At 50.4% G+C, this 16351-nt stretch overlaps 1 protein-coding gene across 1 annotated transcript in view; it reads right to left on the bottom strand.

The window, feature by feature from the left end:
* Positions 1 to 16351, bottom strand: part of LOC135892559 (IgGFc-binding protein-like) — a 114925-nt gene that overhangs the window by 68526 nt on the left and 30048 nt on the right. Inside the window, exons 13-21 of the mRNA XM_065420361.1 lie at positions 13694 to 14264; positions 12368 to 12963; positions 10140 to 10713; positions 9703 to 9896; positions 9086 to 9227; positions 8085 to 8425; positions 5802 to 6375; positions 1942 to 2519; positions 886 to 1456 (exon numbers count right to left, since the gene is read on the bottom strand). Coding sequence (XP_065276433.1) covers positions 886 to 1456; positions 1942 to 2519; positions 5802 to 6375; positions 8085 to 8425; positions 9086 to 9227; positions 9703 to 9896; positions 10140 to 10713; positions 12368 to 12963; positions 13694 to 14264 — 4141 coding nt within the window. The remainder of the gene's footprint in view (positions 1 to 885; positions 1457 to 1941; positions 2520 to 5801; positions 6376 to 8084; positions 8426 to 9085; positions 9228 to 9702; positions 9897 to 10139; positions 10714 to 12367; positions 12964 to 13693; positions 14265 to 16351) is intronic.

Here is a 16351-nt window from a genome sequence, read left to right as displayed (position 1 = left end):
CCTTCCCGTGGAGTGTCCTATTTTTTGAATGTTAAAATATGGTATCCCTACCCTTCCCAGTGCAGCTCTCCATTCAAAGCAGGCTGTAGAATGGTCTCAGCTTTCTCACTCCCTCCCTGTCTTTCCTGTTGGTAGTGGCCAAGGGAATGCTGGGAAATGTAGTTCTTTCCCTGCTCCAGGGCTGGCTCTATAGGCAGGGAGCTAACCAAGGAACTACAGCTCCCAGGGCCCCCTGTTGGTTCTTAGCTCCCATGCTGGATCCCTGCCGCCCCTGCAAATGGGCTGCCCCAAGCATGTGCTTGCTTTGCTGGTGCCTAGAGCTGCCCCTGGACACCAGGTAATGGGATACAGACAATCTCTCTCCAAGGGTTAGGCTTCTAATCTGGTCCAAGATCAGAGTGTAGGGAGTGGAGGGCTCGTGGGCCTGGAATTGTTCTGTAGAGCTTTTCACCACAAGCTTTTTGCTTTGATTCTAGGTCAGTAGTTCCTAAAACTCATTCCCAGATGATGGCTTATGGGAGACGAGTTGGTGGGTTCCCAAACCAGTTCCTAGTGGACAGATATCTCAATTACTAAGACTCCACTGACTCCCACCTCTGATTGTATCCAGGCTCAGCAGGGAAGCCAAGGATTGACTGGATAGACCATGGAGGGAACTACTACATCCCCAGACAGTGCCCCTCTGGCCTGGGGTGCAGCACATTGATAGGGCACGGTGAGGGGCCAGCTCCTATGACTGTACCCATCCTTTGGAGAGAGGGCTTCTTTGTCTCTTAAGAAACATTCTGCAGAACAGGATATGCTGAGCATTTAGCTCAACATTTACCAGCCAACAAAAATTAACAAGCCCCATGGGGCAATCAGTAGTGAACACAGGTGACTCACAGCAGAATTTCGTAGTCCTCCAGGGATGCACCATAGCTCCAGCTTCCTGACATGCCTCAGCATAGCCAGCAATGGCCTGGCAGACGTTACTCTCCCGCTCACTGAGGACACAATAGCTGTACACGCAGTCTATGAAGTACCCATGGGGGTCCACTTTGCTGTGACATCCTCTGAAGGGGCCATTCTTGTCTAGGATGATCCCACACTGCCCCCTGCTACCTCGTTGTTCCTTTTCAATAGCCTCTATACTTGCGCATGGTGGTATCGTTACTACAGAGCATCCCAGGAGGTCGCCCACCTTCCAGCTCTGGCCAAAGCTGACTGGGCTTGGTGCCAGTGTGCCATCCCTCATGAGCAAGTCGTCCTCCCTGTCCTTGTTGAAGTTGCCACACAGACCACACACGGCTCCCGCGTAGGTCACTGGCAGAGTGACCGTGATGCGTCCTGACCACCCGGCATAGGTAACGGTGAGGCCAAAGTCTGCCTGGATCACTGTGGCCCAGCCCTTTCTATACACAGTTATTTTCTTATCATTGAGGTTGAAGGGAAGGTTAATCAGGAAACCATTCATCTGTAAGAGCAAATCATTCAGTATATGAAACATTGCTCGCTCGTGGTGGAACCTCTCGCTCCAGCACAGAGCTCCAGCCCATAATTACAATAAAAATCCACCTCTGTTTAACTTTTTGTCCAGTCTGCCCTGCTCCAATCCCTACAACCTGCCTGAATCCCAGCTCTCCAGACTGGACAGGATCCTCCAACCAGACTTTCATTACCTCTGGCTTTGGCTGTTGCAGTTCCCTCCTCTCTGTTCTACATGAGCCCCAGGTTCCCACATATGCTGGATGCTACTGACACTTTCTGACCCATGTCAAGTGAAATGGCAGCACCACAATCCTTAAATATCTCCATCAACTCCCTGTTCATAGAAGAATCCAGTTACCATTCATTCTATATTTCACAGTCCTTCCATGCACTGTCTGTAACCTGTGTTGATGACACAGGTGACTTTCTAGAAATGTTTTAGAGAGATTAGAGACAATTTGATAAACTCACCAGGACTTTCCCAGGGAATTGATTGCTGATCCTGAGGCTGGTCTGATAAATCTTGATCTGTAGAGGAGCGGTATTGTTCTCCTGGAAGTAGACCTCAATGTCCACCAGTCCCTCTGCCTTCTTGCACAGGGCCGTGAGCTGGTAGCGGCAGGTGCCTTTGAAGTCGTATCTCTGTCCATCAAAGGTGGCGTAGTGCAGATTCCTTGTCACAGAGCAGGTAGCGTAGCTGGAGGGGTAACAGCCCCGTATGCCATTCACTAGCCCGCACCTCTCCGAGTGTTTGCATGTAGCAGCCACGCATTCAACTTGTCTAGTGGCTGCGTTGCACGTGCACCATGTCCCACATGCCTCATCTACCCAGAAGCTCTCGTTGGGGGCATAGGGGCGCCCTTCAAACTGGCACCCACAGCCGCTCTTGGGTATGCATTTGCTCTGGCTCAGCACAAAACCATCCTTGCACTGGCAGCTTTCTACGCAGGGGTCTTGGCAGCTGCTGGGGGCTGACTGATCCACACACGTGGCTGGGCAGGCTGTTCCACAGAGTTGGTACTGGCTGTTCTCCAGGGGGCACTCCATGGCTGGGGAGTGAAGGACCCACAGATTTAGCAGCAAGTTCTCTCCAAGCAAAAACAGTATTTAAAATAGACAGAGGGGGATGTATCTTGTGGGGCTATAATGAAAGGAATACTATTGGGAATTGTGTGATTATGGGAGATTTTAACTTCCCAGATATAGATTGGAGGAAAAGTGCTACCAATAATAGTAGGGCCCAGATTTTCCTGGATGGGATACCTGACAGATTTCTTCACCAAATACTCCCTGAACCAACAAGATGTGATGCCATTTTAGATTTGGTATTGGTGAGTAGTGAGGACCTCCTAGAAGTACTGGTTGTAGGGGACAACCTGGGTTCAAGTGATCATGAACTAATTCAGTTTAAATGGAAGGATAAACAAAAATAGATCTGCAACTAGGATCCTTGATTTCAAAAGGGCAAACTTTAAAAAAATAAGGGAATTAGTTAGGGTCCAGGAAGTAGACTGGACTGAAGAACTCAAGGATCTGAATGTGAAGGAGGCTTGGAGTTTCAGAAACAATCTGAAGTCTGCATTCCAAGCAAGGGGAAAAACTCATAGGGAAGGGTTGCAGACCGAGCTGGATGAGCAAACGTCTCAAACAGGTGATTAAGAGAAAGAGGAAAGCCTACAAGGAATGGAAGAAGGGCTGGATCAGGAAGGAAAGCTACCTCTTGAAGGTCAGAAAGTGTAGGGATAAAGTGAGAACTGGCAAAAGCCAAGCAAAGTTGGACCTTGCAAACGAAATTAAACCAAGAGTAAAATTTTCTATAGCCATATAAATAAAAAGGTACCACTAAGCACTAAGGATGGGGTGGAGATTAAAGATAATCCAGGTATAACACCTAAACGAATACTTTGCCTCCATTTTTAATAAGAGTAATGAAGAGTTTTGGGGTAGTGGCAGGATAGCTAATGGGAACAAGTATATGGAAGTAGAAGTTACCGCATCCGAGGTGGAAGTCAAACTCAAAGAGCTTAATGGGACTAAATCGGGGGGCCTGTATAATCTCCATCCAAGAATATTAAGGCAACTGGCACATGAAATTGCAAGCCCAATAGCAAGGATTTTTAATAAATCTGTAAACTTGGGGGAGAATTTCTAATATTGGTCCTATTTTTAAGAAAGGGAGAAAAGTGGTCCAGGAAACTACAGGCCTGTTAGTTTGACCTCAGTTGTATGCGGGTCTTTGAAGAAGAAAGCAGTAATGAAACAGAGGTAAATGGTAATTGGGATAAAATACAGCATGGTTTTACAAAATGTAGATCATGCCCGGCCAACCTGATCACCTTCTTTGAGAAGATAACTGATTTTTTAGACAAAGGAAATGCAGTAGATCTTATGTACCTGAATTTCAGTAAGGCATTTGATACAGTTCCATATGGGAAATTATTAGTTAAATTGGAGAAGATGGAGATTAGTATGAGAATTGTAAGGTGGATAAGCAACTGGTTAAAGGGGAGACTACAACAGGACATATTGAAATGTGAATTGTTAGGCTGGAGGAAGGTTAATAGTGGAGTTCCTCGGGGATTGGTCTTGGGTTCAATCTTATTTTACATTTTTTATTAATGACATTGGCACAAAAAGTGGTAACAAAATTTGCAGATGACACAAGATTGGGGGGTATTACCAATATGGAGGAGAACCGGAATATCATACAAGAAGATCTGGATGACCTTGAAAACTGTAGTAATAGAAATGGGATGAAATTTAATAGTGCAAAGTGCAAGGTCATGCATTTAGGAACTAACAACAAGAATTTTTGTTATAAACTGGGGATGTATCAGTTGGAAGTGACAGAGGAGGAGAAAGACCTGGATGTATTAGTTGAGCACAGGATGGCTAAGAGCCACCAATGTCATGCGGCTGTGAAAAAAGGCTAATGCAGTCCTAGGATGCATCAGGAGAGGTATTGCCAGTAGAGACAGGGAAGTATTAGTACCATTATACATGGCACCGGTGAGACCTCATCTGGAATAGTGTGTGCAATTCTGGTCTCCCATGTTTAAGAAAGATTAATTCAAGCTAGAACAGGTGCAGAGAAGGGCGACTAGGATGATCCAAGGAATGGAAAACCTAACTTATGAGACAAGACTGGCTTGTTTAGCCTAACCAAAAGAAGGCTGAAGGGAGATATGATTGCTCTCTATAAATACATCAGAGGGATAAACACCAGGGAGGAGAGGAGTTACTTAAATTAAGCGCCAATGTTGACACAAAAACAAATGGACATCAACTGGTCATCAACAAGTTTAGCCTAGAAATTAGATGATACCCATCACAGGAGTGAAGTTCTGGAATAGCATTCCAAGGGGAGCAATAAGGGCATAACACCTTACTGGCTTCCAGACTGAGCTTGATAAGTTTATGGATGGGAAGGTATGATGCGACTGCTCACAAAGGCATGTAGCTGATCTGCAAGTGGTAGCAGCAATGTCTCCAACAGCCAGTGATGGGACACTACATGGGGAGGGTTCTGAGTTACAACAGAGAATTCTTTCCCAGGTGTCTGGCTGGTGGGTCTCACCCACATGATCAGGGTCCAGCTGATTGCCATATTTGAGGTCAGGAAGGAATTTTCCCCCCAGGTCAGATTGGCAGACCCTAGAGATTATTTGCCTTCCGCTGCATCTTGAGCCACAGGTTACTTGCTGGTTTAAACAAGTGTAAATGACAGATTCTCTGGAATTTGAAGTCTTTAAATCAAGATTTGAGGATGTCAGTAACTCAGCAAGAGGTTAGGGGTCGGTTACAGGAGTGGGTGGGAGAGGTTCTGTGGGCTGCAACGTGCAAGAGGTCAGACTAGATTAACATCATGGTCCCTTCGGGCCTTAGAGCAGTGGTTCTCAACCCGAGGTCCACAGGTCGCTGTGGCCCATGTGACATCCTCTGGGCCATACAGGTAGTATATATATTGTGTGGCTGCAGCTCATATAACACCTAGAGAGCTGCATATGCGTCCCACAATAATAAATAGGTTGAGAACCACTGGCTTAGAATTCTATGAGTGACTTAAACTGTCACCATCTTACCCCAGCTCCCATGTGTTATTAGTGGATGTCAGATACTCAAAGTGACAGGCAGCTTAGCAATTCCACAGACAGACAAGTACTGTGGGTACAACAGAACCCAGGAGTCCTGATTTCCCAATCGCTGCTCAATCCCAAGCCATTCGATCACGCCCCCTCCCAAAACCAGGGCTAGAACTCAAGAGTGCTGAGTCCCAGGTTCCCCAGTCTAACCAGCACACCGTAGACCTTGGCATACAAATCTGTACTCACGGCATCTGGCCAGCTGCCTCCATTCCTCAATCCTGACCCCCTCTAGCTGGCAGGCGTCCGCGTAGGCCTTCAGGGCTTCACACAGGGCCTTTCTGTAACCGTCGTTGTGGCACAGATCATACACGCAGTTGTCCAAGTAGACTGTAGGATCCACCTTGCTGTGGCACTGGCTGAAGGGCCCATCTGAGACCTTGGCTATCAAGCCGCACGAGGCCTCCTCCTTGTACTTTCTGGCTATGCTGGCGGCACAGGGTCTGCAGCCTCCAATGCAATCGTGCCAGCAAAACTGATCCTCATCTTCCACTGCCCAGCTTTTCCCCAGGGCGGTGACACTGGGAGCCAGATCCCCGTCCGGGGTCCGGAAGTCATCGGAGGGGTCCCCGTTATAGTTGCCACACAGGCCGCACAGACTGTCGGAGAAGTCATTAGGGACGGTGACCCTCAGGTGGTTGTTCCAGTCATAGGACACCCTGAGGTTGAAGTCGGTGCGGAGGACGAGGGAGGTGCCGCTCTGATAGAGCCGAAGGGCCCCGTTGTTCAGGGAGATGGGTAAGTGGGCCCTGGTGTTATTCACCTTCACGGTGAGAAAGAAAGGGGAAAGGTCACAATCAAGAGCACAGGTCTGTCATGTACATACTGAGCTCTACTCTGATATAGTTTTTCACTAGTATTTGCCTATTCATCAAAATCAAAAGCGTTTTGAGAAGATCGTTCCTTTTCCAAGGAGTTCTGATGGAAACAAGGCCGATTTCAAAACCTGTCTGTTTTTTCCTGCCACCAGCTCCTCAGCAGCCTGCTGGGCGGACTGACCTGGAGCTGGGGCTCCATTCGTCTTCATAGAAAATGTAGTAATTTATGAGTTTCGTTCCATATTTCGTTCCATATTGGAATGAAGCTAATTTTCAAAATATTGAAATCTTTCTGCCAGTGGAATTAGCTTTCTCAGGCCAGCTCTATCTAATGTGATGTTTTAATCCAAATTTGGTTCAAGTTTGTGTCCAGATTCACTGGAAATTGTGATTTGGCCCCATTGCTATTCATAGGATTTTTCCAACCAGGTCCTACATTATATCCATGATTGTGGTGTAGCCTGTTGTAGACAAAAGGACTGAGGAGAAGAATGAGTGGGAGCTACTCTAGGGGACGGGGGCTGCATTGGTTCGAACCATTAGGGAGCTGCTCTTGTGGGAACAATGCTGCGTGGGTGAGAGCCCTTAGGAGGAGCACTTGAGGGGCAAGAGGTCTCAAGGAGCTGTGTACAATATTCTAGGGTCCCTGAGGTACCTCAGGTTGGAGCAGGCTCTGTAGGGTAAAGCCCTGAGCTGCCTAGCTTCGCCTCAGTTTCCCCGTATCTTAGAGTTCAGGCAATGTCCTCCTGGATCCAGGAGTGGGGATTCTCCTCAGGTGGGGTGTCAGAGGGATCCCTGTTACATTAGAAACTGCTGGGGAATTTGTGACAGGATGGACTCAGCGGAGCTGGGATTTGCCCACAATAGCTGGAATACTGGCCCTGCTCTTGCATGATGCGCTGGGGATAGGTAATGACCAAATGCTCAGGTCTACACTTTATCTGGCATGCAGATCCCATGTGCTTGAGACAGAGCCGACAGCTCCCCACACCGAGTTATGCACCCCGCACCCTTCAGTACAGCACTCTGTAGCACCATGCTGTGACTCTGAGGGATAGCGCCCCCAACTGACCTCCCACATCACTCCCTGCCACACAGCACCTGCTAGATAGGCATTGGGGTCAGCATTGACTTGCCGGGACAATGTTCCCTTTTAGGTGGCCCACCCCACTCCCTGTAGCTCAACACAGTGGCTACTGGCATTGGTGTCAGCATTGACTCTGAGCACAGGGTGCCCCTATTAGGAAGCCTACCCATCCACTAGCACAGTGTTGGGACTTAAGGAACAGCACTGATACAGCAGCAGAGCACACCCTACTACTTCAACAAGACTCCCCACTGCAAAGCCTTGGATTACTTCATTGCAAAGGTAACCTATCTAACTACTGACCACACTGGGCCTTGTCTATGTTGGGCGTAGCCTGGGGGCTGCTTTAAATGGAACTGACTGGCTGTGGTCCCATAGGGGCCATTAGCCAGCTGGGCTCTGTCAGGGCCCATCACCTCCCAGCCACTCTCCTTTGCTCCTTTGCCTGCTCTGTCCTATCCACAACATGCCCCATCCGTGGTGGGGGCTGCAGTTTCCTGCCCTCTATTTAGCAAAGCCTACAGGGTGGACATAAGAGCAGAGTGGATGTGCGCGCCCAGCACTCACCCACACAAAGCCGGCTTCAGCCCTGGCTGCTGTGACAGTGACTCCATCCACCTGGACAGTCACTGACCCACTGTAGAAGACCTGTGTGTTCCCACTGTTCTCACTCTTGGCCATGACATGGAAGGAGGGCAGGCCGGAGGCATCCCTGCAGGTCTTGGCCACGGTGTAGGTGCAGTTGCCATGGAAATCATACACCCATCCATCGAAGGTGTGGTAATGAAAGTATCCCCCAGCCCAGCACGTGCCCCGAGAGACTGGCACACACTTTGGCTGCTCATTTATCATCTTACAAATAGTTCCTTCCCTGCAGCTGACCACACTGCAGGATGGCTTTGGAATAACTAGTGGGGAAAGACAACAGAAAGACAAGAAACAGCAGATTAATCAGTAACATCTATCTATCTATCTACCTATCTCTCCCCCCACACATATCGTTATATCTATCTATCACCATGCACTCCTCCGTCTCTCTTCCTCTCTCCCCATACACACTTCCTTTGCATCATTCACAAACCTCCCGCAAGTCCCATACTGCATGTGTGTGTCCACAGCAAAACAGGCTCCTATGTCTCCTTCCCCGCAATGCCCGGCAGAGGTGGTACACCACCTATGGGCATGTTGTGGGCAGCATGGAGCAGGCAAAGGAGAGTGGCTGGGATGTGCTGGGCTCTGACAGTGCCCAGCTGACTAATGGCCCCCACAGCCAGTAGGCTCCAATTTAGAGCAGCTCCTAGGCTACAGCCAGGGAGAAGATCTAGGAGTGTGATCAGCTCCCTGCCCACTTGGCTCTGCTGTGCACATCAGAAGATGGACGCAGCAGAGACTGACCCAACAAATGTTTCCATCTTTCAAGTCAAAATGCTGTAATATTACGGGTCAGCGTTCCAGGCTAAATAAAAGGGGAGAGAGAGAGTGAGAAGTGTGAGGAGACATAATTAAAATGACTTTACTCACTGCTTATGCAATAACCCCTCAGGGCATGTTTCAATCAGTGACTTTACCTTGGCCGATGCAATCCATGACGCCGTCTCTGATCTGGCAGGTTGCTCCACTGGTGCAGCTGTGGGCTTTGCAGGTCACCCCTTGGGCAGGAACGCAGGTGCAGCTTTGCTGGCATTCGTTCATCAGGACCGTCTCACTGGGCTGATGGGATGTTTGGGAAGGAGGAAATAACGCAATGTAAGTGGAAATGGTTATTTATAATAATTTCTGTCAGTGCTAAACTCAGAGCTGTGTGATGAGGTGTGTGAAAAACTATTGTGTCATAATATTATTTCTCTTAACATTAAAGAGAGAGGCTTTCTAATGAGCTAAGAATTGGGCTGAGTGACAGGACAATGCCTAGGTTTTAATCCCCCATCTGCTACTGACTCACTGGGTGGGTCTTGAGCAGGTCACTGCCCCATTCTGTGCCTGAGTTTCCCCACAACGGATGACGGGAATTAAATCTTCTTGCCTTTCTTGGTGCTTTGGGCACTGGGTATTAACAAAGCGGGGATGCCAGGCTAGATAGGCCAATGCTCTGATCCACTATAGCAAACCCTGTTCCTGACTAGTGTAGGGATTAAGATATGTGAGAAAAAAAATTAGATCAGACCCAGACTGCTTGAGGCTGTACCTTGTAGTATCTCCCCTGTTTGAAGCACCCGCAGTTCTCCAGAGTCACACAACCCTGGCCATCGAAGAAGAAGCCCTTATCACACTGGCAGCCTTCAGCACAGGTCTCCGGGCAGTCCATGATGTCTCTAGAGCAGGCGGTGGTACAGAGGTCAGCGCAGAGCTCGTAGTGGCTGTTGACCGGGCAGCTCACAGCTTAAATAGAGAGAGAAATAAAGGATGGCTGGAAAGATCTCACACCAAGGACTAGAGGAACAGACATGAAGGAGAGGAGAGCAGGAGAGGGAGGAGAGGAACAGGGCGCCTTTGTAAGGGAACATGAGATTGTTGGTTCCCATCTAGAAGAGTTCTAGAAGAAGCCCAGAGGCCTGGAGCAAGATGCCCAGTAACACTGACCCCTTCCCTTCCCCAGAGCTCCTAAACTATCGGCACACTTACGGCAGAAGGAGGTGCTCCTCCAGTGCTGGATGAAGACCTTAGCCTCTTGGCAGGCCGTCACGTAGCTGTGGATGCTCTGGCACAGGACCTGTGCGTCCCCGTTGCCCAGGCACAGATCATACAGGCAGTTGCTCTGATACACACTGGGGCTGACTGTGCCATGGCAGGCCGCAAAGGGACTGTCGGGGTCTGTGAGCAGCCCACAGTAGTTGCGCCCTTTGAAGACCTCCTTCTTCTTCTCTTCGCAAACTGGACAGCTGTTTCCAGCACATCTGTCTGTACAGGATGCTCCTGGGATCTGGACTTCCCAAGCAGAGCCAAATGCTGCCACATCAGGGGCTGTCCTGCCACTGGGGAGCAGGAACTCCTCGTCCTGCTGTCCGTTGTAGTTCCCACACAGGCCACACGTGTGGCCATGGTAGCTCCCTGGGATGGTGACTCTGGCCTGGTAAACCAGGTCGTAGCTCACAGTGAGGCCAAAGTCAGTTTGCACCAGGACATTAGTGCCATGCTGATATGCTCGGAGCTGCCCATTGACCATTATCACAGGGAGATTGTGGGATACCCCGTCCACCTGGAAAAGACAGCACATTCCCCTGTGAGCAGGTAGGATGGACACTGCATGTGTGGGTAGGGGCTATGGACAAGTTTTGAGATCCAGCTCTCACTGACACCATGGGTTAAATCCAGAATGACTCATGACTCCCGATTTCACTTTGCAATGATTTGTCCTCACCTTCCAAGCTCTTGACATTGTCACCCTGACTTACATTTCTGATCTCATCTGCCAGGCATCTCCCTTCCTCCTCATCCTCTCTCTCTTTACCTTCCCCAACTCCTCAACCCATGTTTGGCCTGCTCCTTCTCATGCCAACTCCTGGACTCAGAACAGTCTCCTACTTCTTCTCCATCTCCCCCCCGCCTAAAAACCCACTTCCCTGGTGATGCCTCCTTCCTTCACCCCTTCCCTCCCTCTCCTATCTCAAACAATTTCCTATGTGTTGTGTTCAATTTGCCCCAAATTAGACTGCAGGCTTCATAGGGCATTAGGCCATGGGACAGATTCTTCAACACAGAGGCCAATGGAGATATAATGTTTGCAAAATGTGAGGTATGTGGAGGGGGTTCACCAAATAATTAATACTCATAGATAGGGGTATAACCAAGAAGGGAGGCAAAGATGGAGCTGAGCTGGAGGATGCTCATCTCACCCAAGAGAAGCTTTGACATAGCAGCATCCATGAGTAGCACTTTCTACCATCTCTAGCTGGGTAGGAGACAGCATCCCATTCTGACAGAAGCTGACCTGGCTTCAACCATTCACGGCTATGTCACTTCCCCGCTGGACTATATAGCAAGGTGGTATACCCGGGCATGAAGCATTCAGCACATAGGAGTATTCAAGTGCTACACAACTCTGCAGCATGCCTCCTCAGCAACACTGGCTGCTGTACACATCAAACCTGTCCTCCACTCCCTATCCTGGCTTCCCATAGAACAAGGAATCCAGTTCAAGTCCTCAGTCCTTATCCCAAGGTGCTCAATGGCCTGGGCCCAGGCTATCTAAAAGAGGAATTAAACCTCTAGGTTGAAGACTGTGGTGGACAACTTCTTTCCATTGGCACAATGGAAATCACATCAATAAGGATAAACTTTGTCTCCCGGAGACGAAGCTTTATTAGGAGTTGGTTCAAGTCTGGAGAATGAACCATCTCAGAAAGTAAGGACCCTCACAAACCTAGCCACCTTCCTTTCCAAGTGCAAGGTGCGTTCTTAGACCACCTTTCTCCAACATATATATGGCAACACACGTATACATTTATCATTATAAAAAAATGCACAACAAAACACCCCACTGCAAACACATCTTTCCTGGGGAGATGAGGAGAGAACAAACATGCGGCAGATGTTAGTCACGTTGCTTAATGTATTTCTGGGAGGGGCTCAAATACCACGTGGATGAGCCTGGTATATGAACCTTGTAGTAGGGTGGCCTGCCCCTCAGAGGCTCGCGGCCAATCCTTATTACTAAGGCGGTGAATGGCTGTATGTGAAAACTCCTATTTCAATGAGACCCTTAGGAGGGCTGTTGCTATTGGACTTGTAAAAACCTTTTGTGAGTTGTTGAGGAGTCCAAGAGGGGAAGCTGAGGCAGACCACATGCAGAAACCTCTGGCCACAAAGGGACACTCAGAACGATCTAAATGAGGATCTGGAGAAGGACTTACCATGATGAGCCCCTGTTTGCTCTGCAGCAGGGTGAGTGTGATCCCATACACCTGGATGGACACCAGCTTGGCCATGGAGACGTTCCCACTGCCCCAAGATTCTTTCTCTACGCTGATAGTGAATGGTGTAAGGTGGCTGGCATCAGTGCAGGTCTTGGCCAGGATGTAGGTGCAGGTGCCTTGGAAGTCAAAGGGGACCCCGTCGAAAGAGAGGTAGTGGGGATGGCCAGAGGCAGAACAGGTCGCAGATCCAAATGGGTGGCATTTCTGGATGCCGTTCACCACCCCACATTGCTCACCAGCGCCGCAGGAGAAAGCCTTACACACAACGTCCCCACCAGGCTGACACACACACTGCTCCTTGCATGAACCGCTCGGGTGGAAGGTCTCCCAGGGCTGGTAGTAAAGTCCCCTGTGGAGGCATCCGCACTGGGAAATGGGGGTGCAGTGGTCACCACTGAGAACGAAACCCTCGTTACACATGCAGCCTTCCTTACACTGGGTCGTGCATTGCACCGGGGCATAGAGGTTGCTGCATGTCACATCGCAGCTGCTGCTGCAGAATTCGTAGTGACTGTTCAGAGGACAGGACGGAGCTGTAATTAGAACAAATTGTTATCTCACATAGTGCATTAGCAATGTGCACAATGAACCATCACAGAACATGCAATTTCATTCAAGCTCCTAATTTTCTATTTCCTTGGTTTGGTTAATTAATAAAAGGCACCATGTGTAATCCAGTTCCAGGTCTGGTTAAGTGGTTGCTCCAAAGAAACCAGGCAGTGGGATACAGATAATCGCTTTCCTAAGGCTAAGCTTCCAATTTGGACCAAGGCCAAGGTGTAGGGAGTGGAGGGCCCATGGACCTGGGAGTGTTCTGCAGAGCTTTTCAACATTAGCTTACTGTTTGGATACGGATCAGTAGTGCCTTAAAACTCATTCCCAGATGATGGCTTATGGGAGATGAGTTGGTGGGTTCCCAGACCGGTTCCTAGTGGACAGACATCTCAATTAGTGAGTCACCACCATGTCCCAGCTCTAATTATGTCCCAGTCTCAGCACAAAAGCCAAGAACTAGATGAGCTATGAAGGGCACCACTACACCTCTAGACAGTGCCTCTCTGGCCTGCGGTGCAGCACATTGATAGGGCCCAGTGAGGGGGCAGCTTCTATGGCTACTGCCTGTGCTGTACCCATACTTTGGGCTCCTTTGATAATTAAGAAATGTTCATCAATTGATGAGCTCAGCATTTAAACCAACATCTACCAGCCAACTTGGAACAGTGATCCCCTTGGGGCAGGCAGCGATGAACACGGGGGACTCACAGCAGAATTTCGTAGTCCTCCAGGGATGCACCATAGCTCCAGCTTCCTGACATGCCTCGGCATAGCCAGCAACGGCCTTGCAGACGTTACTTTCCCGCTCACTGAGGACGCAATAGCCATACACGCAGTCTACAAAGTACCCATGGGGGTCCACTTTGCTGTGACATCCTCTGAAGGGGCCATTCTTGTGGAGGATGAGCCCACACTGCCCTCTGCTACCTCGTTGTTCTTTTTCAATAGCCTCTACCCTTGCGCATGGTGGTATCGTTACTGCAGAGCATCCCGGGAGGTTGCCCACCTTCCAGCTCTGGCCAAAGCTGACAGGGCTTGGTGCCAGCGTGCCATCCCTCATGAGCATGTCGTCCTCCCTATCACTGTTGAAGTTGCCACACAGACCACACACAGCTCCCGTGTAGGTCACTGGCAGAGTGACCGTGGTGCGTCCTGACCACCCGGCATAGGTAGCGGTGAGACCAAAGTCTGCCTGGATCACTGTGGCCCAGCCCTTTCTATACATAGAGATTTTCTTATCAATGAGGTTCAAGGGAAGATTCATCAGGAAACTGTTCACCTGTAAAACCAAGACACATGGGATATGAAACATCACTCGCCTGTGGTGGAACCTCTCACCCCAGCACAGAGCTCTGGCCCATGATTACAATAATAAGCCACCTCTGTTCAAATCTTCATCCAGTCCGGCCTGCTTCCTTCCCTACAGCTTGCCTGAATCCCAGCTCTAACCAGACTTGAATTTCCCTTGGCATTAGCTGTTGCAGTTTCCTCCTCTCTGTCCCCCACCTACCCAGTTTCACACCTTTGCTGGATGCTATTGACACTGTGTGGGAGTGCTCACCCCACATCTGCCCTTGAAAGGGTTAAGGTGGCTAGATGGGCCAATTAACCATCTAAGATGCACCTGGAGGAGGAGCCAGGGAGCAATGAGAACTAATTAAAGGGTGAAGCTCACCTGAATAGGAACAGGTGGGCTGGTATAAAGCAAGGTAGCTGAGGGCAGAAGAGGGCTGCAGGGAGGAGGTCTGCAGTCACTCCCTGAGGCTAGGGAGAGGTGGGGGGGACTTGGCCAGGAGGGAAGGGTGTAGCCGGAGAAGGGTAGAGAAGGAGACTGATAGAGGCAACATAGGAAGCAATCCAAAAAATCAGAAACAAGGCATGGGACAGGGTAGACCTTAGCTGCTGTTTTTAGGGTCCCTGGGCTGGAACCCAAAGATGAGGGTGAGCCCACGTTCCCCTACCAGCCACTGGGGATGTGGCACCATTGAGGGGCAGTGAATTGGAAGACTTTCTGGAACAGTTGGTGACACTTGGTACACAAACCTCGCAGAAAGGAGAAACTACAGTGGCCTAGCCAGAGGGCCAAGCCACAAGGAGGGAGCCATCAAGTCCAGGTAGAGAGAGAGTATCATAGAGTGAGCACTCGCAGGAAGGGGCTTCAGAAAGGCAGAGCTAATTCCAAGCTGAGGCCACAAGGAGGTGCCCCATTGGGGATGAGAGCACACTCTGACAGTATGGACACTTGTGGATGGGAGGTAAGAGGTAGATGTGGTATATCTTGACTTTAGTAAGGTTTTTGATACTGTCTCACATGACCTTCTCAAACAAACTAGGAAAATACTACCTAGATGGAGCTACTATAAGGTGGGTGCATAACTGGTTGGAAAACCATTCCCAGACATAGGCATGCACACGGAGTGTGCCAGGTGTGCCCAGGCACACCCTAATGCCCGCGGGCCGGATCTGGTCCCTCAGGGCTTTGGATCCGGCCCGCGGGATTTGCCCCCTGTGGTGCTGCAGGCCCCATGCTACACTGCCTCAGGAATCGGCCGTTGTGGCACCACGTCCCTGGGGCCCCGGGGGGGGGGGCACAGAGGGCTCCGTGCGTTGCTCCAGGCACCGCCCCCTGCAGCTCCCATTGGCCGGGAACGGGGAACCGTGGCCAATGGGAGCTTTGGGGAGGTACCTGGAGGTGTGGCCAGGGCAGCGCGCAGAGCCCTGTGCCACCCTCTCCCCAGGGGCCATGCAGGGACGTGGTGAGAGGCGCGACATGGCGTGGGGCCAGGGCAGGCAGGCAGGGAGTGCGCCGCTGCAGGTAAGTGGCGCCAGGCCGAAGCCCGAACCCCTCCTGCACCTCACCCCCCAACTCCCTTCCCTGAGCCCCCTGCCTGCACTTCGCACCCCTCCTGCACCCCAACCCCCTTCCCTGAGCCCCCTCCTGCACCCTGCACCCCCATGCACTCCAACTCCCTGCCCTGACCCCCCATCGCACCCCGCACCTCTCCTGTACCCCAACCCCCTGACCTAAGCCCCCTGCCTGCACCTCACACCCCAACCCCCTGCCCTGAGCCCCCTGCTGCACCCTACACCCCAACTCCCTGCCTTGAGCCCCCTCCTGCACTCCACATCCCTCCTGCACCCCAACCCCCTGCCCTGAGCCCCCTCCTGCACTGCACACCCCTCCTGCACCCCAACCCCATTCCCTGAGCCCTCTCATACGCCCTGCACCCCTCCTCTGCCCCAATCCCTTGCCCTGAGCCCCTTCTTGCACACTACACCCCCTCCCACACCCTAACCTTATGATGTTTGCCTTTAAAAAAATAAAATAAAATTCCCTGTTTGCACACCCTAATGAAATGTGCTGCA

Source organism: Emys orbicularis, chromosome 20 (assembly GCF_028017835.1).
Source record: "Emys orbicularis isolate rEmyOrb1 chromosome 20, rEmyOrb1.hap1, whole genome shotgun sequence".
In the NCBI taxonomy this organism is placed as follows: Eukaryota; Metazoa; Chordata; order Testudines; family Emydidae; genus Emys; species Emys orbicularis.
This window is presented reverse-complemented; position numbering and strand designations above follow the sequence as displayed.